A 23439-nucleotide genomic window follows, 5' to 3' on the forward strand; every position below is an offset into this window, starting at 1 on the left:
GTGCCTCTTTTGAGGGTTATTATCAAGAACCAGGTGTCAGTTCAGTTCCTGCCTAAGCCAAGCAATTAGAATAAAGGTGACACAACGCAGAAAAAGAAGGCGACTAATTACGTAATTTCAAGACTATCAAAGAAGCTGTCCAAAGCATATGTCATATATCCCATGTTGGTCTCTATAAAACCCATTGTTCAGATAACGACGCAAGTCATTAATTTGCAGAATGTCGACAAGACCAAGTGAAAACTTTTCGCGAATTATTCGCGTTGTGCGCAATGTTGCCGTATGTTTGGGCGTCGACACCTATGATCCGAATTATCGCGTGAATAAAAACACTGCCATGACTTTGTCTGCGATTATAATATATTCTGGGTTTACAATCACGACTGTGATCCGTCTGAAAAATTTGAAGTTCGCATTGCAAGCTTTGGTATTGGCCGGCTTTGTGATACAGAGCTTAAATAAGTTTTATGTTGGAGTTCGCCATTCACAAAAGATTTACCAAATCTATCACAGTGTAATTGAGATCTATAAGGAATTTGAAAAGTACCCGGATCCCAGATATGCAAGTGATTTACATCAGAATTGTCGCAGATTACGAACTGCTTTGATTGTGGCCAGCATCATGTATGCGGTAGGAGTTGTTGGCATGATCTTGTTGCCCATTTTCGTCTCTTTGTTTACGGACAAATTCATTCTGATTTTGCACTTTCATATTCCGGGCATCGATGTGACAACTGAGACGGGAGCTTGGATCACCCAAGCAGTGCATGCCGTCAGCATGGCAATCGCAGGACTCGGATTGTTGGCTGGCGACTCGACTATCATTGTATTTCTGATGCAGCCGTTTATATTCGTTGATATTTTGCGAATTAAAATTTGCGTATTCAATCAGTTTGTGGACATAGCTGGCATTCAATCCGATTTGGAGATTCAGCGAATGCTTGTCGATATTATGAAATTTCACCAGGAGTATTTGAGGTGAGTGTGCATACCAGAGAATGCTTTCCAATAACATAATCAATCACAATCAACAATCAAATATACTCGATTATGAGATACCCGCCACTCATTTTGAACAAACGCAAAAAGTAGTGCTGTATTATTGTAAAAATATACCAAAATTATCAAAAATAAATAAACATTAATATACCGAAGGCTGTATTTGGTGTATTGATATACTATTGCATTAAAAATATACCAGATTGACAGCCAAAGCAATTAAGACTTGACAGCAGCATTTATGGGTAGCGGCTATAAAAATCATGCCATTTAAAATATAATTTTACTTATATTATTTGCAGATTAAAATTGTTAAATTACACCAGCATTAACATAAGAGTTTTGAATTTATATTCTCTGAATTCTCAAATACAAATATTTTTTTGCCAATATAATATTTAAATTCATCATTGGGATTATTTAAGTTAAAAAAAACCCTAAAATTATTTTTGACATTTATTGATTATATATTCAACACACCTACATCAACAACTCACACCTGTACAAGCAAATGCAAATACAAATATTACAATTTATGATGATATTAAGTATACGTATACATCTTGTAACTTATTAAGAATAGTTAGTTGCTTGTCTTCAGTTCACACTAAGCCTTGTATAACCTTCTATTCCGCTATAAAAATAATCCAAGTGTATTTCTCGAAGATAAGCCAGGTGTCAATTCAGTTCCTGCTACAGCTAAGAAGGTACGAAGTAGGGAAATTCCATATGATTAAAACAGGTGACACAATCCTGAAAAAGAAGGCAATTAATTAAGTCGCAATGACACTGTCCAACGCAGATGTCATATATAGTATCCCATGACGGTATCTACAAAACTCATTGCTCAAATTACGAGTCAAGTCAGTCATGAATATACAAAATGTCTTTCTTTTGCAGCCGTTCATATACGTTGATACTATGCGAATTAAAGTTGAAGTTTTCCATCAGTTTGTGGATATGCATTTCACTCAATTCGAATCGGAGCTTCAGCTTGTTTTTATACCCGCTACCCATAGGGTAGAAGGGTATTATAACTTTGTGCCGGCAGGAAATGTATGTAACAGGTAGAAGGAGGCATCTCCAACCCTATAAAGTATATATATTCTTGATCAGCGTCAACAACCGAGGCGATCTATCCTTGTCCGTCTGTCTGTCCGTCTGTCCGTATGAAACACTGGATCTCAGAGACTATAAGAGATAGAGCTATAATTTGTTATGTTTGCACGCAGATCAAGTTTGTTTCAAATTTTCGCCACGCCCAATTCCGCCCCCGCAAATCAATAAAATCGAATAACAAGGGTAATACTATTGATGATTTTTGAAAATTTGATTGCGATCAGATAAAAATTGTGAAAGTTATTAAAGAAATACTTTTGTATGGGCAAAAACGCCTACCTACTAGGGGTCTTACTTGCTTTGGCCGACAACCTGGTTCTCTATCGATATAACAAATATACCGTTTGGTATATTTGCATTTTGGTATATTTTGAAAAAAAAAATATACCGCAATATTTCGCTTTTATTCAAAATGGGTAGCGGGTATCTCACAGTCGAGCACACTCGACTGTAACATTCTTACTTGTTTCATTCTGATGCAATTTCATCAGAAGTATTTGAGGTCAGAGTCTACAACAGAGACCAACTATCAACTATTGGATACCCGATGGTTACATTTATCGTTAAAATAAAATTACTAAATTTAAATACGCAGAAAGCCATATTTGGTTTATTGAATTTAAAAAATACCATATGGCGCAAAATATACCAGATCATCAACCAAAGCCTATTGGCTTTGCATTTAAAATAGAATTTTATTTATACTAGTAGTATTGAGCTGATTACTGTTGATAAAATCCGGATGCATTATATTCAAGGACAAATATTTCTGCTTGTCATCATAGCTTTAGTTTTATCAATTGAATAATTTATATCCGTAAATTTAATATATTTATATTTGTATTTGTATTAAAAAGGTTTATCTTTCGGTGCAACGATCTGTTGTCTTCGATTGTATCCACCCAAGTTTTTAGTGCTGGAGTTTGCATTATAATGACCATATTCGTTCTGATGACCAGTGATTGGCTCGGTGGATATTGCTTTGCCATTGTTCTCATTCCAAACTTGTATATTTATTGCATCCTCGGCACATTTGTAGAGAATTGTGTAAGTAGCATGCTAGAAGCACATTTACTGGTATTTCATTTAAGAGAATTTCTTCAGAATTCTACCATCATGTATGAGGTCTACAATATATCGTTTTACAATCTAAAAGCTCGCCACCAACGTCAAGTTTTATTTATGTTGAGCAAAGCACAGCGGACTGAAATGATGCAAGTACTTGGCGTAATGCCTTTGGATGTGAGCACAGCTCTGCAGGTAAGTTATTCTTAATGTAGTAAAATAATTAATATTAATAAATTACTTTTCACTAAAAAACACAGGTTACAAAAAGTATTTATAGCGTTACTATGGTGATGATCAACTTCTTGATTATTAAATAAATTAATGTGCAAAACAAACATAATTTTTATAATTAATAAATATTCAACGTCAAGGATTTACGCTAAGGCTATATGCAGAATTGAATTAATTTCAAATTTATTGAAAACAATGAATGTAATACATCTTTGTAAATATTATTTATTAAAATTTAAATAAACATCAATTATGTGACAGCCATAAAGGAGGATGTTTGGAGTTGGTGGCAGGTTACTTTGAGTTGGCAACTTCTTGTGGCAGGCATCTACTTGAAGTATATAAAAGTACAAGCTACATGCCATATCGATGTATGTTGGAGTCCGCTATTCACAAAAGATTTACCAAATCTATCATAGTGTAATTGAGATCTATAAGGAGTTCGAAAAGTACCTAGATCCCAGATATGCAAGTGATTTACATCAGAGTTGTCGCAGATTACGAACTGCTTTGATTGTGGCCAGCATCATGTATGCGGTTGGAGTTGTGGGCATGATCTTGAAGCCCATCTCTGTCTCTTTGTTCACGGACAAATTCATTTTAATCTTGCACTTTCATATCCCGGGCATCGATGTGACAACTGAGATGGGAGCTTGGATCACCCAAGCAGTGCATGCCGTCAGCTTGGCAATCGCAGGACTCGGATTGTTGGCTGGCGACTCGACTATCATTGTATTTCTGATGCAGCCGTTTGTATTCGTTGATATTTTGCGAATTAAAATTTGCGTATTCAATCAGTTTGTGGACAAACCTGGCACTCAATCCGAATCGGAGATTCAGCGAATGCTTGTCGATATTATGCGATTTCACCAGGAGTATTTGAGGTGAAAGTCTATACCAGAGAATGCTTCCAAATAACAAAATCAATCACAATCAACAATCAAATATACTCGATTATGAGATACCCGCCACCCATTTTCAACAGAAGTAAAAAAAAAAACAAGTAAGAAAGCTACAGTCGAGTGTACTCGACTGTGAGATACCCGCCACCCATTTTAAATAAAAGCAATATATTTTGCGGTAGTATTCTCAAAATATACCAAATACACTGCAAAAATATTAAACATATACCAAAGGGTATATTTAGTATATCGGTATAGTACCGCATTCAAAATACACCATAGACGGCACAATATACCAGATTGTCGGTCAAAGCAATTAAGAGCCCTAGTAAGCAGGCGTTTTTGCCCATACAAAAGTATTTCTTTAATAACTTCGACAATCAAAAAAATCAAATAATATGTACAATAATATTTAAAGTAATTGTGATTCCTGAAAATTTGGTTGCGATCAGAAAAAAATTGTGGAAGTTATAAAAGAAATACTTTTGCATGGGCAAAAACGCCTACTTACTAGGTGTTTAAGTTGCTTTGGCCGACAATCTGGTATATTGTTCCGTCTACGGTATATTTTGAATGTGGTACTATATCGGTATAACAAAAATACTATTTGGTAATGAAAATATTTTAGTATTTTTGTATTTTTGGTATATTTTGAAAAAATACCGCAATATTTTGCTTTTCTTCAAAATGGGTAGCGGGTATCTCACAGTCGAGCACACTCGACTGCAACTTTCTTACTTGTTTGATATATATTTATAAAATATTTAATTTCATTATTGGGATAATTTAAGTAAAAAAACAAACACTAAAATTATTTTTGACATTTATACTCGTCATATCAGCGATTCGCACCCATACAAGCAAATGGTAGTATTACAATTTATGATGATTTATTCAATGATTACAACACCAGCGCATATTGCCTTTTAAGTATACGAATACATCTTATAATTTATTAACTTGTATTGTTCACTCCAAGTCTTGTATAACCTTCTAATCCAAGTATACCTCTTGCAGGTTTTTAATAAGCCAGGTGTCAGCTCAGTCCTTGCATAGACTAAGAAGGTACGGAGAAGGGGAATTCCGTATGATTAACACAGGTGACACAATCCTGAAAAAGAAGGCAATTAATTAAGTCTCAACGGTACTGTCCACTGCAGATGTCGTATATCCCATCAAGGTCTCTATAAAACCCATTGCTCAGATTAGGAGTCAAGTCAGTCGAGAATTTGCAAAATGTCGTTGCGACCGAGTGAAAACTTTTCGCGAATCATACGTTTTGTGCGCAATTTTTCCGCATGTTTAGGCGTCGACGCCTACGATCCGAACTATCGCATCAACAAGAACACGGCCATGACTTTGTTTGCGATTATAATATATTCCGGGTTTACAATCACGACTGTGATCCGTCTGAGAAATTGGAAGTTCGCATTGCAAGCTATGGTAATGACTGGCTTTGTGATACAAAGCTTGAATAAGTTTTATGTTGGAGTTCGCCATTCACAAAAGATTTACCAAATCTATCACAGTGTAATTAAGATCTATAAGGAATTTGAAAAGTACCCGGATCCCAGATATGCAAGTGATTTACATCAGAATTGTCGCAGATTACGAACTGCTTTGATTGTGGCCAGCATCATGTATGCGGTTGGAGTTGTGGGCATGATCATGTTGCCAATTTTCGTCTCTTTGTTTACGGACAAATTTATTCTGATTTTGCACTTTCATATCCCGGGCATCGATGTGACAACTGAGATGGGAGCTTGGATCACCCAAGCAGTGCATGCCGTCAGCTTGGCAATCGCAGGACTTGGATTGATGGCTGGCGACTCGACTATCATTGTATTTCTAATGCAGCCTTTTATATTCGTTGATATCTTGCGACTTAAAATTGAAGTAGAGAATTGTGTAAGTAGCATGCTTAAAGCACATTTACTGGTATTTTTGCTTTGCCTTATGTTTATTGATTACTATATACTTATATTTAAAACTAAAAAGATGATCGGGAGATGAAAGCGGCAAAGACTCTGCAGTGGCGGCGGACGAAGCTGACGAAACTTATTGAGGGGAGAGTGTGTCTCCTAGAGATGTACTCCCGTAATATCGATACTCGCGTGAGTTATCGAGTTTTGTTGATCACGAGAACTGAAAGGGGTTGCCACAGTACCCCCCTCCTAGAGTTCCAGTTGGGAAAGATACTTTGCTGGGAATCTGATTTGTCGTCCTGATCTTGACACTTTCTCGAGTGTCTGAGCAGTTGGCGCTGTCGTCTGCTCCTGTGTTGGAGGCGGTACGTCTTTGAAGATGTAAGCTGGTTTAAGTCGATCGATGGAAACCTTGTTTTCCTTTGTGTGGCCCTTGAGTGTAAAATATTTGTCGTGTTTTGTTACCACTTCGAAAGGACCCTCGTAGTTTGCTTCCAACGGGGTTTTCACTCGATCCACTCGAACGAAGACGTGGGTACAATGGTTTAGGTCCGGGTGGACAAATTCTTGCGGTGTATGATGGTGCACTGGCTTAGTGGTTGGCAGTTGAGACATGGTTTTTTTGAAGAGCCTCGGTGAACTCGGACTCAGTGTGTTTTTGTGTGCTCGGTGCAAAAAAAATCCGCCTGGCACCCGTAGTGTGGTGCCATAAACCATTTCCGCAGGGCTCAGCCCGATGTCGCTTTTGATTGTTGTGCGTAGGCCGAGTAGGATTAGATGCAGGGAACTACTCCAGTTGATTGGATCGACGCATTTTAAAGCAGCTTTTAACGTTCTGTGCCAGCGTTCGATCATACCATTGGCTTGTGGGTGGTACGCCGTCGTCCGCAGGTGCTTAAAACCACAAATTTTGGAAAGCTCTTGGAATAATGTAGACTCGAATTGTCGACCCAGATCGGTTGTGATGTGAAGAGGAATACCGTACTGAGCGAACCAGCCCGATATCAGTGCGTTGGCTACAGATTTTGCTGTGATGTCTACTAAAGGAATTGCTGCGGGCCATCGTGAGAATCGATCGATACACGTGAGGCAGTATCGGTATCCGTTCGATGAAGGCAGCGGGCCGACTATGTCGATATTTATGTGTTCGAAACGGGTGTCGCTGGCGGTGTACTCTCCTAGTGGCGATTTGGTGTGACGTTGGATTTTGGCCTTCTGGCACGGGATACAAGAGCGTACGATTTTAGCGACATCCTTCGCCATGCGGGGCCAAACGTAGTGTTTTCCGACCAACTTGTTTGTTGCCTTAACTCCCGGATGGCTCAGCGAATGTAGGGCCTCAACCACGGTTTGGCGTAGGCATTTGGGCACAAACGGACGTGTATGGTTATTGGCGACGTGGCAGTACAATTGTTTGTTTGAGCCTGCAAGAGACAATTTTGTTAGTGAGATGGGTTTTCGGCGTCAGACTTGAGTAGCGATTGTAGTTCCGCATCGTTTTCCTGTTCCAGTGCCATCTCGTCGAAGTTTATGTGTTTGATGGCATCGATGCGTGAGAGAAGATCAGCTACGTTGTTTTCTTCTCCAGAGATGTGCCGGATATCGGTGCTGAATTGGCTGATAAAATCCAGTTGCCGAGCGCGTCGAGGTGATGCTTTCTCGCTGTTTTGACTGAAGGCGTACATAAGCGGCTTGTGGTCGGTGAAAATAACGAAATTCCTGCCCTCCAGTGCGTACTTGAAGTGCAAAACGGCCTGATAGATGGCAGTCAGTTCTCTATCGTAGGTGCTGTACTTCTTTTGCGTCGATGTGAATTTCCTGGAGAAGAATCCCAGTGGTTGTGTCTGCCCGTTGATGACCTGATGTACTACGGCTCCCATAGCGTCGTCGGACGCGTCGGTGGTTAGAGTTAATTGTGAGTTTGGTGCCATGTAATTCAACAACGTAGCGTTTGCAAGCTCGTTCTTGCAGGCGGTGAATGCGTAGTCGGCTTCTGTAGACCAAAGTATCGGGGTTTTGTCGTTCTTTTTATTGCCTTGGATCAGCGTCTGGCGTATGTGCTGGTTCTCGGCTGCTCGTGGGATAAACGGCCTATAGAAATTAATCATACCCAGAAACTTTTTAGGTCTTTAGCGATAAGCGGTTTTAAAATGCCGTATGGCTTCCACTTTGGCTTCGGATGGTTTTAAGCCGTGCTGACTGATGTCGTGTCCCAGGAATGTAAGTTGTGTCTTACCGAATTGGCACTTCTCAAAGTTTACGGTGAGATGTGCCTTCCGAAGGCGGTCGAGGATTGTGCGGAGGTGCGTCTCGTGCTGCGCCTCGGATTCTGAAGCGATCAAAATGTCGTCGATGTAAGCAAAAACGAAGTCGAGGCCTTGTATGACGTTGTTTATGTGACGTTGAAAAGTTTGCGCTGCGTTGCGCAGACCGAACGTCATGAACAAGAATTCGAATAGCCCAAAAGGCGTGATAATTGCTGTTTTGGGAATATCTTGTGGTTCGACAGGAATCTGGTGATATGCTTTTTGCAGGTCGATTTTCGAAAATATCTTCTTACCGTATAAGATGCTCGTTACATCCAGTATGTACGGAATAGGATATCGATCCGGCACGGTTACGTTGTTCAGTGCTCGGTAGTCGCCGCACGGACGCCACTCTCCATTTGCTTTCTTTACCAGGTGCAAAGGGCTGGACCAGTTGCTATTTGAGGGACGGCATATTCCTTTCTCGATGAGGTAGGAGAACTCGGATTGTGCAGCTTTGAGTTTGTCGGGCGCTAGTCGTCGGGCGCGGGCGTGAGTAGGCGGCCCGTTGGTCGAGATGAAGTGCGTTACTTCGGATGTTGCTGGCAGCCGGTTCGAGTTGATCGTTGCGAGATCGCGATATTCGTGAAGCAATGTAGCGTATTGGTTACTCGTGTCGTAGGATAAAACCGCGTTGATTTTACGTTGGGGCGCGTGACATTTTGATTCCAGCAGCGTAGCCCGATCGATGAGTTTGCGTCGTTTCATATCGACGAGTAAGTCAAAATGTTGAAGAAAGTCGGATCCGATGATAGCGCAGTTGACGTCAGCTATCACGAAAGTCCACACGAAGTTTCGTCGCAATCCCAGTGACAATGCTATGCGTTTTTCTCCATAGGTTTGTATTTTCGTGCCATTGGCGGCGAAAAGAAGCTTTGGAGTGAGCATAGTTGTTGCGTTTTTGCAGGGTGGCATCACTGAAATGTCGGCGCCGGTATCGATGAGAAACTGTGTTTTGGAGAAATTGTCGTTGATGGCGAGGCGGGCAATTGTGTTGTGGTCTTCTTCGAATTTGTCCGCCGAATCCGAAGATTGATTTAGTTTTTGGTTCGGATGCAAAGAGCATGGTTGGCGACATTTCTTGGCGGCGTTACCAAATTTGCTGTGGTACCAACACATGTCTCCAGCTATGACGCTGTTGCGATCCGTTCGCAAGCTGTTCTTGCGAGAAAGGTTTCTGGAGAGCGCGTTGATTTGTTGTTCGATGCGGTCTAGACGATCGTCGGAAACGGCGCTGCTGGTTGGCGCCGACTTGGCGTCGATGGTGCGTACCTGATGAAAATCACCGACTTCCATCACTTTATCTGCCAACTTAGCTAAGTTTGCTAGGCTGGCGTCCGATGCTTGCAAGATCGCTTGCACTTGTGTTGGTAAGCGCTGCAGCCACAGTGCTTTCAGAAAAGATTCTTGAACTTTGTTTGCGGCTAGTGCGTTTAACTCGTTGAGCAGTTGCGTGGGGCGCTTGTCACCAAGGTCGGTCTCCGATATTAACTTCTGGATTTTCTTTTGTTCGCTTTCGCAGAAGCGTTCCAGGATGCACGATTTCAAATTTTCGTACTTGCCTGTGCGTGGTTGGTTGACGATGACGTCGGCAATTCGGGCCAACACCGGTGCTTCGATTGACGCTAGGATTGTGTTAAATTTCGTTTCGTCCGAGGTTATTCCCGCCAGAACGAATTGGGCTTCGATTTGCGATAGCCATAATTCTGGGTGTTCGGGCCAAAACGGCGGTATTTTCACAGCTACACGGTTGATAACTGCGTCAACACCGTGAGTAACGGTATCGTGAAAAACCTCGGCGTCGTCTTGTGGGGCGTCGTTGTTTGCCATTGTAAGCACCAGTACTCGTGTGTATATAGTGATCACGTCGGGGTCACCAATTTGCTTTGCCTTATGTTTATTGATTACTATATACTTATATTTAAAACTAAAAAGATGATCGGGAGATGAAAGCGGCAAAGACTCTGCAGTGGCGGCGGACGAAGCTGACGAAACTTATTGAGGGGAGAGTGTGTCTCCTAGAGATGTACTCCCGTAATATCGATACTCGCGTGAGTTATCGAGTTTTGTTGATCACGAGAACTGAAAGGGGTTGCCACATATTTAATTTAAATGAATTTCTTCAGAATTCTACCATCATGTATGAGGTCTACAATATATCGTTTTACAATCTAAAAGCTCGCCACCAACGTCAAGTTTTATTTATGTTGAGCAAAGCACAGCGGACTGAAATGATGCAAGTACTTGGCGTAATGCCTTTGGATGTGAGCACAGCTCTGCAGGTAAGTTATTCTTAATGTAGTGAAATAATTATTAATAAATTATTTTTCTCTAAAAAACACAGGTTATAAAAAGTATTTATAGCGTTACTATGGTGATGATCAACTTCTTGATTATTAAATAAATTAATGTGCAAAACAAACATAATTTTTATAATTAATAAATATTCAACGTCAAGGATTTACGCTAAGGCTATATGCAGAATTGAATTAATTTCAAATTTATTGAAAACAATGAATGTAATACATCTTTGTAACTATTATTTATTAAACTTGAAATAAACATCAATTCTGTGACATAAAGGAGGATGTTTGGAGTTGGTGGCAAGTTACTTTGAGCTGGCAACTTCTTGTGGCAGGCATCTACTTGCAGTATATTTAGGTGCAAGCAACATGCCATATCGATGTATAATATGCACTTACAGTTTATTTAAATTGTTGTCGATACACAACACAAAATTCTGAGAAATTTTGAATCACAGATGCATGAACTGCTTGACGATCTAATAAGGTTGAGGTTATAGAAAATGATAACTCTGAGCTAGTGAAAGTTATAAAATGAAGCAAGGAACTTTAGCTAAATTGTCTGCCCAATAAAAGGCTTATAAACTGACTGATAAACCTTGCTAAGACTTCGAAATATTACACATATTTTAATTATTTAAGAGGAGTTATAGGTATGCCATCTTCAGTTTATATTCGGTTCATACTGAGTTTCCTGAATTCTTCTACTCCGCAATATAATTAATGCCAAGTGCTTTTTTTGAGAGTTATTATCAACAAGTTCAAGGTATCAGTTCAGTTCCTGCTTAAGCCAAACAGGTGACACAACCCTGAGAAAGAAGGTGATTAATTAAGTCATGTCTGCAGTCTCAATGACACTGTCTAATGCAGATGTCGTATATCCCATAATGGTATCTATAAAACCCATTGTTCAGATTACTACTAGTCAGTCATTAATTTGCAGTATGTCCTTACGGCCAAGCGAAAACTTTACGGGAATTGTCCGCGTTGTGCGCAATATTGCTTTAATGTTAGGCGTCGACGCCTATGATCCAAATTATCGAATCAACATGAAAACGGCAATGACTTTGGGTGCTATTGTTACTTATTCGGGGTTTACAATTACGACTGTGATCCGTCTGAGGAATTGGAAGTTCGCACTGCAGGCTTTGGTTATGGCCGGCTTCGTTCTACAGAGCTTGAACAAGTTTTATGTTGGAGTCCGGCATTCACGAAGAATTAACGAGGTCTATTACAGTGTAGTTGAGATCTATGCAAGATTTGAAAAGCATCCAGATCCCAGATATGCAAATAATTTACATCAGAATTGTCGCAGATTACGAACTGCTTTGATTGTGGCCAGCATCATGTATGCGGTTGGAATTGTTGGCATGATCTTGTTGCCCATTTTCGTCTCTTTGTTTACGGACAAATTCATTCTGATTTTGCACTTTCATATCCCGGGCATCGATGTGAGAACTGAGATGGGAGCTTGGATCACCCAAGTAGTGCATGCCGTCACAATGACAATCGGAGGACTTGGATTGCTTGTTGGTGACTCGACTATGATCGTCTTTCTAATGCAGCCTTATATATTCGTTGATATCTTGCGACTTAAAATTGAAGTTTTCAATCAGTTTGTGGAGATACCTGAAACTCAATCCGAATCGGAGATTCAGCGAATGCTTGTCGATATCATGCAATTTCATCAGGAGTACTTGAGGTCAGAACCCATATCAGAAAATGTTTCAAAATACCATAACAGTTTGGAAATATAATATATTTGTATTATTTTTATATTATATTAGTTGAAGTTCGTAAGTTCTTTCGAAAATGTTAATTCTATATTATATTTCTTAAGATCTGGTAGGGTCTTAATAGATGCATATAATATTTTAAGTTTTATCATTTGAATAATTTATGGCTAACAGATTATACATGTTTTCTTCTTTAAATAGGTTCATCTTTCGGATCTACGATCTAATGTCCTCGATTGTATCCACTCAGGTTTCCAGTGCTGGAGTTTGCATTGTGATGACAATATTCGTTCTGATTACCAGTGATTGGCTCGGTGGATATTGCTTTGCCATTGTTCTCATTCCAAACTTGTATACGTATTGTATTCTCGGCACATTTGTAGAGAATTGTGTAAGTAGTAAACTTTAAACGCATTTACTCCTAGTTTAATGTAATTTTTATAGAATTCTGCCATCATGTATGAGGTCTACAATATCTCTTTTTACAATCTGAAAGCTCGTCAGCAGCGTCAAGTTTTATTTATGTTGAGCAAAACACAGCGGACTAAAATGATGCAAGTACTTGGTGTTATGCCTTTGGCTGTGAGCACAGCTCTTCAGGTCAGTTATCCTTAATGGAGTGAAATAATTAATATTTATTCTTTATTTTTCTAAAAAACACAGGTTACAAAAAGTATTTATAGCGTTACTATGATGATGATTAACTTTTTGATTATTAAATAAATTATAAAACGAAGTCAAATTATTTAGAAACTTAATATTTATATTCATTAAAAATGTACGGCAAGTATAAGAGAATCATTATATTTTCCTAAAGCAAAATGTATAATCGAATTTAATTCAGATTTACTGCAAATAAAACAACACTTTTTAAGTTACAACAACACTTTTTAAGTTACATTTTGGGTATTATTTCTTAAAATTATAATAACTAATCGAATAATTAAACGCGTATGTGTGCTATTGTCGAATGGGTGTAAATTCAACAATAACTCAAATCGACATTAGATCACAGTAAATAAACGTTAAGAGATATTTTTATACCCACTACCTATAGGGTAGAAGGTTATAATTATACAGTTTTTATCCGTTTGCATACAAATTTCAGAAAACATAAATAACCTTATAGTCTCTGAGATCTAGGTATTCATACGGGCACACCAATTGTCGGACATGGCTATATCCTCTGCCTGTTACATTATTATTATTTCTGCAGGCACAAAGTTATAATATCCTTCACTCTCAGCTCAGTTCACAATTTGCGATGTTTTACATTTAAAACACTCGATCCATAAAGTGTCAAAAATAGTGGTAGCGTAAACTTTGAAACTATTTGTGGAATGAATTAAATGCGGTTATTTCTAATTAGAACTTTAAATTGAAGAGCGATTTAAGATATTGGTGAACTCATGTGTTGGAGCTTGGAAGTAGCAACGTGATGCAATGTGTGGCTTAAAGACGGTCAACTTTTCTCAATGAATTTTCGTAGAAGAAGAACGTGCAGCATTTGCTGTGTGGCAGTTGCATAAGTAATCAGGCCGGCGGCCACAAAAAGTGGCAACTACAAACTGGCCATTCACTGTGCAAGTGCCAATGTGCAACTGCCAAGTAAATGCAGGCAAATACATGCAAAATTGTTGCATAAATTGCTGCTGAATGTGTCTGTGTCTGTGTGTGTGTGTGTGTGTGTGTGTGTGTGGCACTGTGGCTTAAGTTGCAACAAGAAAGATGGCAGCATATGAACATGTGTTGGCTGTAAGTGCACTTTGTCTCTGCATGAATAGAAGCAGAACCAGCAGCTTGCCCCAATGTCTGTCCTTTTTGTCTCTGTGTGTGTATGTGTGTGTGTATTTTGTGGCACACACATTTTGCATAAGGCGCACCTTTGGGGGCAACTGCAACTAACAGCACTTTAATAAACAGGTATCTAATAGATGCTCGACAGTCTGAGACCGCCTTCGAGTGGATTGCTTCAAGTGCAGCAAGTGTTTAGTTCCATCTGCAACTTGGTGTTGCTTTAATTGTTCAACACAATGAGCATTGCTAGCACTTAACACACACATTCTCTCTTTCTCTCTCACTATTCATCTCTCTCTCTCTCTCTCTCTGTCTGTGAGTGACAAACTTTGTGCTCTGAAGCATTTGCAGTCCGGTTGATTCCTCATTGAATGGGACAAACAAACTTTTCCAGCAAGTTAAACACTTTCGGTGAGTGCAACAGACACATTTAATAAGTGAGCGAGCGTAAGGACACTGCTCAAAATTGTCAAGGTGCACACTGAAGTTGACTATCTTAACATCAACACAAGTGCTTGAGTCATTTGACATTCATTGCAGCATATCTATTTTGAGAGCCTAAGCAAACTTTGCAAGTTGCGCATACGCCGCATTGGCGCTAAGATTACAAGCAGTTATCCGCCTTGGCAGCCCAAACACGAATCTATCAGGGAGTGCTAATAATAATCTGCATTTTAATTAACTCTAAGGATTATCAAAAACTAAATGCAAAGTAAAGTGAGGAGAGGTAAGGTAAAAGCGTCGCTAGAGTCAATAGAAACTCAGAAGGAAGTAAATTCAACGCTTTGTAAACCGGCTGTTAAGTAGTTGCGATCTTTATTATATGAATTAATTATTGCAAAGAGCTAGTTTATAGTTTTCAAGACGAAATAATGAATTATGTTTATCTCTAACTACTAACTACTAAAGTTTAACTTTCAAGTATAACAAAAACATACAGCTGTGAAAAACTTAAACATCTTCGAACGAAACAAAATTTGTTTAAAAATTACGAACAAAATTATAGTCATATATGTTTGACTGGAATTCGTTTTTCTCTTTGAAAAGACAGGAACGAAAAAATAAAATTTTTATTTCGTAAATTTCAACAAATGCCTTAATCACTAACTAAATAGTAAATTGAAATAAATACATATTATTTTTAGTCACTTTTGTAGTATTATTTAATTAAATTTTTTTTTCTATGTTTGAAATAGCTTTATTATAAAAAGCCTGAAATTGTTTAATTGTTTAATTAAAGCTCAAATTGAAATAAAAGGTTTTTGTAATTACTTTTTCCCTTGCATTATAGTAAATGACAAAATGCTTGTAAAAAATAAAAGAAGGCATCTTCGACCGATATAATTCATATTTGTATCAGTATCTTTAGTCGATTCTTTATGGTAATAACCCTCCACTTGTTTGTCTTAAATTAGACAAAGAGCTAGAAGTTCATTTTCGACTTTATAATGTCCATTTTAAAACTTGGAAATCGAATCTTAAATTTTATTACAATAAATAACGAAATAACAACAGTCTTTATGATTCATGAAGATTTTTTGTTGGGATCAAATAAAAAAGTTGGAAGATATTCATATCCATATCAGTTAAAACCCCAATAAAAACTCTTGTACTGACTATATAAAATGAAAATTTGCAATCACAAAATTGTAAAATTTTTAGAGCTATATATAAATCAAATAAAAAAAACGAATAATGTAGAAAATGACCTGGTAAACTTAAAAGTGAAAAGTGGTGAATATAACGTCTATAATATGCCGCATATGAACCTAAAATATGTTCGTAGGTAGATGTGAAAACTTTAGCAATTTAATGATAGGAAAAACTGTTGAGTTTTCCAATTTTATGCAAATCAGAAAAAAAAGATGAATATTTCAAGTCTTGTGACATTGAAGGGAGTTGTAAAAAGTGGAGCGTATTTTTTTTTTTTTGGCATTTCAAATGTGAATTTATGAATAAATCTGACACGATAAATGTGCTTAATTTCTAACTTGTTAAAGTGGAAATTTAAGCGCAGAAACTGTCAGCTCAGCAGCTGGGCAAATAGAGGAAAAAACGGGTTGAAGTTCACATGTCAGAGCCAAGTCAAAATGAAAATGCAAATGTTGCCGCTGTGCGTGGGTGTGCGTCAGCATGTGTGTGTGTGTGTGCGTGGGTGTGTTGTATCTGTGTGGGGAATACTGGAAAATGTAGAAGCTGAAATACTGAAAAGTCCAGCTACAAAAAAAGAGGGAAAAATGTATATGCAGACAAGAGCTGGACGAATCCTGAACGTATCCTGATTTCTGTGGAGATTCAGGTGTCAGCATAATTGACGTCAAGCTGTCACTGCTTTTGTGGTTAATTAGTTGCAACACACCGAGAGTCCCAGATAGCAAGAGCTGAAATTGGTCAGCCAACCAAGCAAACGAGGCAATCAGCATGGTGCCACATCTTGGTGCATCCTTATCATTTGCCTTTTACACCCGCGCACTCACACACTCACACACACACACACACAATAAAAAACCAAAAATTCAATTAATTTGTGAATAAACGCAAAATTGAATTGCGTTCACTGTTGACGGGGGGCCATCGTCATCTGTGTGCCTCTTTAGGCGTCTTTTGTGTGTCCCCGCCCGCTCTCTGCTGCTTGCCGCATAATTGCCAGTGACATGGCCGCACTTGTACTTGGGGGTTTTGTGGCACGCTGATGCTGAAGCTGATGCTGATGCTGAAGCTGAAGAGCATGCCGACGCCATCTTTGACGGCTTCTTAATTAAAAGACTGTCAATCTGTGTGTATGCATTGCATTGCCCGGCACAACAACAACAAGGGAACAGCGGCAACAACCAGAAGCTGCAACAACCAACAGCAGCAACAGAATGCAGTCAGGCAAGCAGCAGCGACAGGGCAACGAGGCAAAGAGGCAACGAGCCTGTCATAGCCGTACTTGCACCAGCATCCGGGAGTGCTATTGTTAGCATCAAGTCATGCGCGTGGCAAGCAAAAATGGTTAAAAAAACACAAACACACAAACACACATATACATTCAGGCTCACAGTGCAGCTGCAGCGGTGGCAGCAACGGGAACTGTGTTGCAATGCAATCGCACTTCACTTATAAGCAGGAAAATGCTGAGAAAAACCGGGAAGCGAAGCATAAGCATGTAGCAATCTTTAACCGTAACATGACTTCAAAATACCCTCGAATTAGTTGCTTTGAAGGTTGCCTAAAAAGTATACAAAGTGAGATAAATGATAATAACTATATTTCTATTTTAGCTGAATATAAAGAACTCAGTTTCAGACTCTGCAGAATAACTTTTTAAACACTGTAGAAAATATCTTTATGAAATTTATGAATTATTATATTTTTTTATGATCGATACATATTGTTCTTTAAATGAACATGTTTATATATAGAAGCTACAATTCGTTTGTAATTGAGACTCTTTTAAGTTTCTAAATTAAAACACATTCAATTGTAAAATTTAGTTTGCTATTGTAATTAAATAAATTATATATAAAATGCAGAATTTTGAAAAATGTTACCAGAGGGTAACAGAGGTGTAAATTAGTTTGAATAAATAATTTAAAATTCAAAAAAATCAAAATATTCAGATTAGTTTTTAACCAATTTATAGAACGAAGTATTAAAATTTTGGTGTTAATTAAATAAGCTAAAAATTCGAAACAAAAAATTAACTATTTTGTTTTTTAATTGAAATGGTTTTATAGTTTAAAGTTAAATATGTTAAAGTTTTACTACCAAATATGACAACTTAAGTGATTTACCATTGTAAGCCATTTACAAGATTTGTACTAAATACTTAAATTATAGAAAGCGATATTTGCATAATGAAATTATCAAATGATAAGATATCAAATTAATATTAAGCTTAACAATTTATAAAAGTAATATTTGAGAGAGGATTCTGGAAGATAGATTGTGGGTGTTACCTGGCAAATAACTATGAAATTGAGTTAAACTGAGTAAGCCAACTTCCGCAGTGAATTATTCAACTCTAGGTGCTATAATCTGTGGAGATAATCGCACTTAAAGAGCAGCTTTCAGATGTCTGTCTGCTGCTTGGCTGTTGCAAAGCTGCTCTTAAGTCTGGCAAGCTCTGCTTAATTATTTTTATTTGTCGTGCAGGGCATGAAAATGCTGAAAAAATGACTTATAAAACATGTGAGCCAGAGGGTGGAGAAGGAGGCGTTGACGATACACATACACAATACAAGTGCCGCTCATTGACAGCGCGCTGACGTGATGCATTTTGCACCTCTCAATTTTTTCTTCCTTGCTGCGATGCTGTTCACTCAGTCGCAGTCTCAGTCTCAGTCAGGGGATGTTTGATGCTGCATGCTTTTAGGCGCTATGTGGCAGCCTCGCAGCCGTGACTGCAACGTCAACTTCAACTTCAACGTGCCACAAATATCAATATAAGCAGCGCCAAGCATCAGCCAAGGCAGCATCCGCAAACTGAAGCATGCCACAGCATTGCCGGCATCCGTCGCTGAGTTGGAAAACGGAGCTGAAGCTGATGCTGATGCTGAAGTTGGAGTTTCGGCGTCTTGAACACGTTTCGCACGTATCTCAAGTGCTGTAGTTTCCCTCCCAGCAAACTCCTTTACCCCTCTCTGTCTCTCTGTCGCTCTGTCTCTCTTCGTGCACAACGAAATGCGAGCTGTCGTCAGCAACTTTGTTTTTTGCATGATTTACCGCACGGATACTCGTATATTTGTCGTTTTCAACGTAATTTGCATATTATTTACAACGGGCAAACTTTTAAAGCATATTTCACACCTGCTGGCCAAAACACACACACACACACACATACACACACACAACCAGAGAGAAACCTTTTAACGCTCTGCTGATGATGACTAGCGGCAACTTGGCTGCTTCTTTTGCCTCAGACTTGAGACTTCTTTTTCTCCTTCTTCTTCTGCCGCCGCGTGTTGCAAATATTTTTAAAGTTTTTGACATAGTTCTGTTCGCTTCGCTGTGCTGCGGCCATGTTTGTGTTTGTTGCCACGCCCACTTAAGCACGCCCCAAAGCACAAACAGTTCGAAGTGCAGCGCTTGCAACGGTGGCTAATGAGCTGAATTTTAGTTGCAACTTGCAACTCGCAGCTGCTACACACCACGACTTCTTCGTCTTCTTCTTCTTCTTCTACACCTTCGCCTTCTTCTACTTCATCTTGTTATTGCCGTGTAACGGAAGTCGCGCGTAATGCACCCGCCCATGCATTTTTTATCAACTCAGCGCCACTTAAAGTGGCCAAAGCACAAAAAAAAAACAACGAAACCAACTAAAAAAGTGTTTGAAAACTTGGCCAAAGTTGCAATGAGCAGCAGCAGCAGCAGAGGGGCGTGGCAATATTTGAGTTAGAGTGGTTATGCTGCAATATGCATAATGAGGTGGCAAATAATTAATTTTAATTAATTACGTGTCGTGGCACAGATGAGCAGTGGGCGAAAGGCGAAACGTATGGAAATGTCGTGCAATTGGAATACTGTAAGTGCATAAGCATAGAAACTAATTGCAGAGGAGAGTATAACAACTGGAACGAATGGAAATGAATCATATAATTCATCCAGTTGAGAAACTTACAACTGGAACGAATGGAAGTGAAACAACAGAATGATGTGCAGTTGAAATACTGTGAATGCAAATAAGAAAATTTAAAAAGGAAATGCATGGAAGAGGCGCACTGGAATTTTATGGAAATGAAACACGATTCGAGTAAACAATAAATGAAGGGACAGCTGTATGCATTGGAAAAACTGTGAATGAAAAAATTAAAAGAAAAGTAGAAATAATTAAAGATTATCGGAAAAAATAAATTAGCTTGATTAACGTAAATTCAGAAGTGTCAAACATGTATCCACTTTTGTTCGCCACTTTAGGTGAAAACTACAAATGGAATAAATGAAAATGGAACAGCGGAATTCAAAGCATGTTGTGGGGATCTCAAAGTTGAGTGGAAGTGTGTGGTAATGGCACTTAATCATATATCCTACATAAAATATATCTTAACTTATTCGTCATTTAAATAATATGAAATGTAACTGTGAAAATTTCAGTTGTGCGAGGAATAAGTAGAATTGAATCAAAGTGTTTTGGGATGTTAAAATAACTGAATCGAAACAGTGACAATGGTCTGACAATTAAAATGGTAGACTTTGTCAGACCCTCTGGCAATTTAAATAACATGAAGGGGAACTGTGAAAATAACATGGAAAGTGTTGCGCGAGGAACTTATGGAATTGAAATATCAAATGTACAACATTAATTTAAAGGCGAGTCAGTGGAAATGACATAGCGGAGTTTGGCAATAAGAATGTGTGATACAAAAGTGTCTGCCTTGCTAGCAATTTAAATAAGATGAAAAAGAATTGTGCAAATAGAATATCTTGCACACGGAACAAGTGGAAGTGAACCAACGAGTGTCGGGAGGATAAAGGAACTCAAAAGCGAAACAGTGGCAAAGGCACAGAAAAGTCGCGCAATAAAAGTGTCTGACTTGCTGGCAATTTAAATAATAATTTTAATAATATTTAAACTTCTTTCTGGATGCAATTCAAAGCATACTTTTAAGCGCTTCATTCATTTGACCAAACGCCTGAAATGAAAATTCGCCGAGCAGTGAATATATTAGTTGATTTTACGACATTTTTTACTTTGACCAGGACAGCCAGTCATTTCCATATCAATAACAGCGGGAGGCAAAGGTCCAAAAATATAGGGGGGGGGGGAACTCGAGACGAGGAGCGCGAGCAGAAGCTCCACTAAAATCGCATTTTGGCTCCAGGATTATTTGCTATAATTCATGCTGTCAATGCAAATTGAAATTGTGTCACGCAGTCAACTCGGGCAACTGAGGCAGCTGGGCTAACTTCCCGCCACTCCTCTTTCCCCCCACCCCCTCCTACTCAACTCCTCTTTTCGCCACATTTAGTCAACGTTCGCGCTCGCGCCAATTTCCATTTCTCGTTAGTTTTATTTTCCGTTCTATTTTTATTTTCATTTTTATTTTTTTTTTCGGCTTCCTCTTTTTATTTATTTCATTTTTTTTTTGTTTTTGGTGTCACCGCAATTGTTGCCCAGCGCCCAGACGTGGGACAATGGGACGGCGGCAACCTTCGCTGGCAAAATCTCAAAACACAAATGGATTTTTAAATTACCCTCGTGGCAGTTCACAAAAAAAGCAGCAACGAGCAACGAGAAGCGGAGCAGCAGCTCCTACTCTTGTTCTCTTCTCATCTTGCTTTGTTTTTACGATAGGTGCATTGCATTATCTGTCGTCGTTTCGGGCTACAAGTTGAAGTTGGTTTAATTCGAGTTCCTCGATTGCTGTGTACAACTATTTATGCATATCCTGCGTATCCTTTGGAAACACTATTTGCATAGAAAGCAGAAGTTGCCACCGCTGCTGCTTTCCGCCTCTCTGCCTGCTTGCTTGCCTGCAACTATTCCTTTTGCCCCCATCTCGTATTGAGTTATGTGTGCCAGGCCATTGAGCTGCACTCAAGCGGTTGCCAAGCTACTTTCCTCTTTCCTTTCTTCACCCTCCACCTCACTCTCGTTTGCTCTCTGTGTCTTTCCCTATCGCTTTGTGTCTCAGTCTAGTCTCATGGAATTTATTTCGCCGCCAGTCACCGCTTGCATAAACCAAATGCAATGACAACCAATTCGGCTAGAGCTTTTGGCCAGAGCATTGATGTTTCATCTGCAATGACACTGGCTGAAAGCGTCGCCTTAGCTATAGGATTATTGGCAGCTAAAAGCTTTTAGTATATTGCTTCAAATATGCGCAGTCAAGTTTCTGTTTTGCCGAATTTTATTTAAATTGTAGTTGACTACAAAGCTTCAGGTTGCAAGCCTTTGAGTAAAGTCTTAATTCTTTTAAAAATACAACTTATGAAAGATTCTTTATTAGTTCTTACACTTCTTAAAAGAACAACAAGTTCATTCTTATTTATATAGCTTAAAGAAGCTTATAAAATGTAATTACCATTAACATTACCATTGACTTAGCTTTTATGTGCTTTTCTTATGCACTTTCAGTTTATGTTAAATTCAATTGAGTTTTAATATTTTTAAGTAATTTTAATATTTATTTTATTTAAAATATGAAATATTATTATTATTAAATATTAGTATTATAAGTGAAAATATTAAAATACCAATTTAAGATTTTAAAATTATGTAAATTTTTGCTTGATTACTTGAATATTATACTAAAAATACAACAAAATTTTAATTTTTTATATGTAGAAATATTTTAAATAAAATGTAACAAAAATGTATAAACTTTTAAAATGTTGCTTGAGGTTTTTTAGTCTTAAGAATTATTATTGTTTTCTTGAAAAGTTTCTTGATGGTTGCAGCCAGCTTAAAAATATTATAATATCTTAAAATATCGAAAGATACTATATTCATTTAGTTTGCAGCTTTCATAAGCTTATGAAGTTTATTGTGCGACGCTAAAAAAACTTTTTCTGCATGCACACTTTATACTGCGTCTCTTTCTCTTTCTTTATTTTAGCAGGTGACGATAGTTTGTAATTTGCAGTTGGACTTGGGGTGCAGTGTTGATATGTTATGTGGCTAAGCAGCTGATTTGTTGCATTTGTTTAATGTCAACGCTAAGTAATTGGAAAGCCATTTGGCATTTGATAAACAACATGACAAGGGGAAAGTCAATACACGAATTTATTAGCACAAAAAGACAAATGGCCGAAGCCAAGTGAGAGGGGAGTTAAGGTCAAAGGGGAGGGGAAGGGAATGAGTGAAAAGAGGTGAAACACAAGAAGCTGTTAAATTATTCTAAATCAATGAGTTGGAAGCCGAAACTGAATGCAATTAATCAAACGTAAGAGGCCAATGTCAATTGCAAGCAGGCAGCGCAACCTCAAACACACACACAAACACACATACACAGATACACACACCCACACACACAAACACACACACAAACACACACACACACACACATACACACAATCGAGCTACAACAACGAACATAGATAAACCGCAAGGACAACAACTGAGCTAGGAA

The 23439-nt window shown here is 38.4% G+C and overlaps 3 protein-coding genes across 3 annotated transcripts; all 3 read left to right on the forward strand.

The window, feature by feature from the left end:
* The first annotated feature begins 220 nt into the window (after nucleotides 1-220).
* LOC133839975 (odorant receptor 67d-like) lies at nucleotides 221-3518 on the forward strand. The gene is made up of 4 exons (XM_062271629.1): nucleotides 221-978; nucleotides 2976-3165; nucleotides 3223-3378; nucleotides 3444-3518. Exons 1-4 carry the CDS (start codon nucleotides 221-223, stop codon nucleotides 3501-3503), a joined length of 1164 nt encoding a protein of 387 aa, XP_062127613.1. The 3' UTR covers nucleotides 3504-3518.
* Nucleotides 3519-3786: 268 nt separating this feature from the next.
* LOC133839976 (putative odorant receptor 83c) lies at nucleotides 3787-4305 on the forward strand. The gene has a single exon (XM_062271630.1). It carries the CDS (start codon nucleotides 3787-3789, stop codon nucleotides 4303-4305), a length of 519 nt encoding a protein of 172 aa, XP_062127614.1.
* Nucleotides 4306-10802: 6497 nt separating this feature from the next.
* On the forward strand, nucleotides 10803-13312 carry LOC133839977 (odorant receptor 67d-like). The gene is made up of 5 exons (XM_062271631.1): nucleotides 10803-10832; nucleotides 11768-12555; nucleotides 12791-12980; nucleotides 13034-13189; nucleotides 13253-13312. Exons 1-5 carry the CDS (start codon nucleotides 10803-10805, stop codon nucleotides 13310-13312), a joined length of 1224 nt encoding a protein of 407 aa, XP_062127615.1.
* The last annotated feature ends 10127 nt before the right edge of the window (nucleotides 13313-23439 follow it).

The sequence above is a fragment of the Drosophila sulfurigaster genome, chromosome 3 (genome assembly GCF_023558435.1).
Source record: "Drosophila sulfurigaster albostrigata strain 15112-1811.04 chromosome 3, ASM2355843v2, whole genome shotgun sequence".
NCBI classification, from domain to species: Eukaryota; Metazoa; Arthropoda; class Insecta; order Diptera; family Drosophilidae; genus Drosophila; species Drosophila sulfurigaster.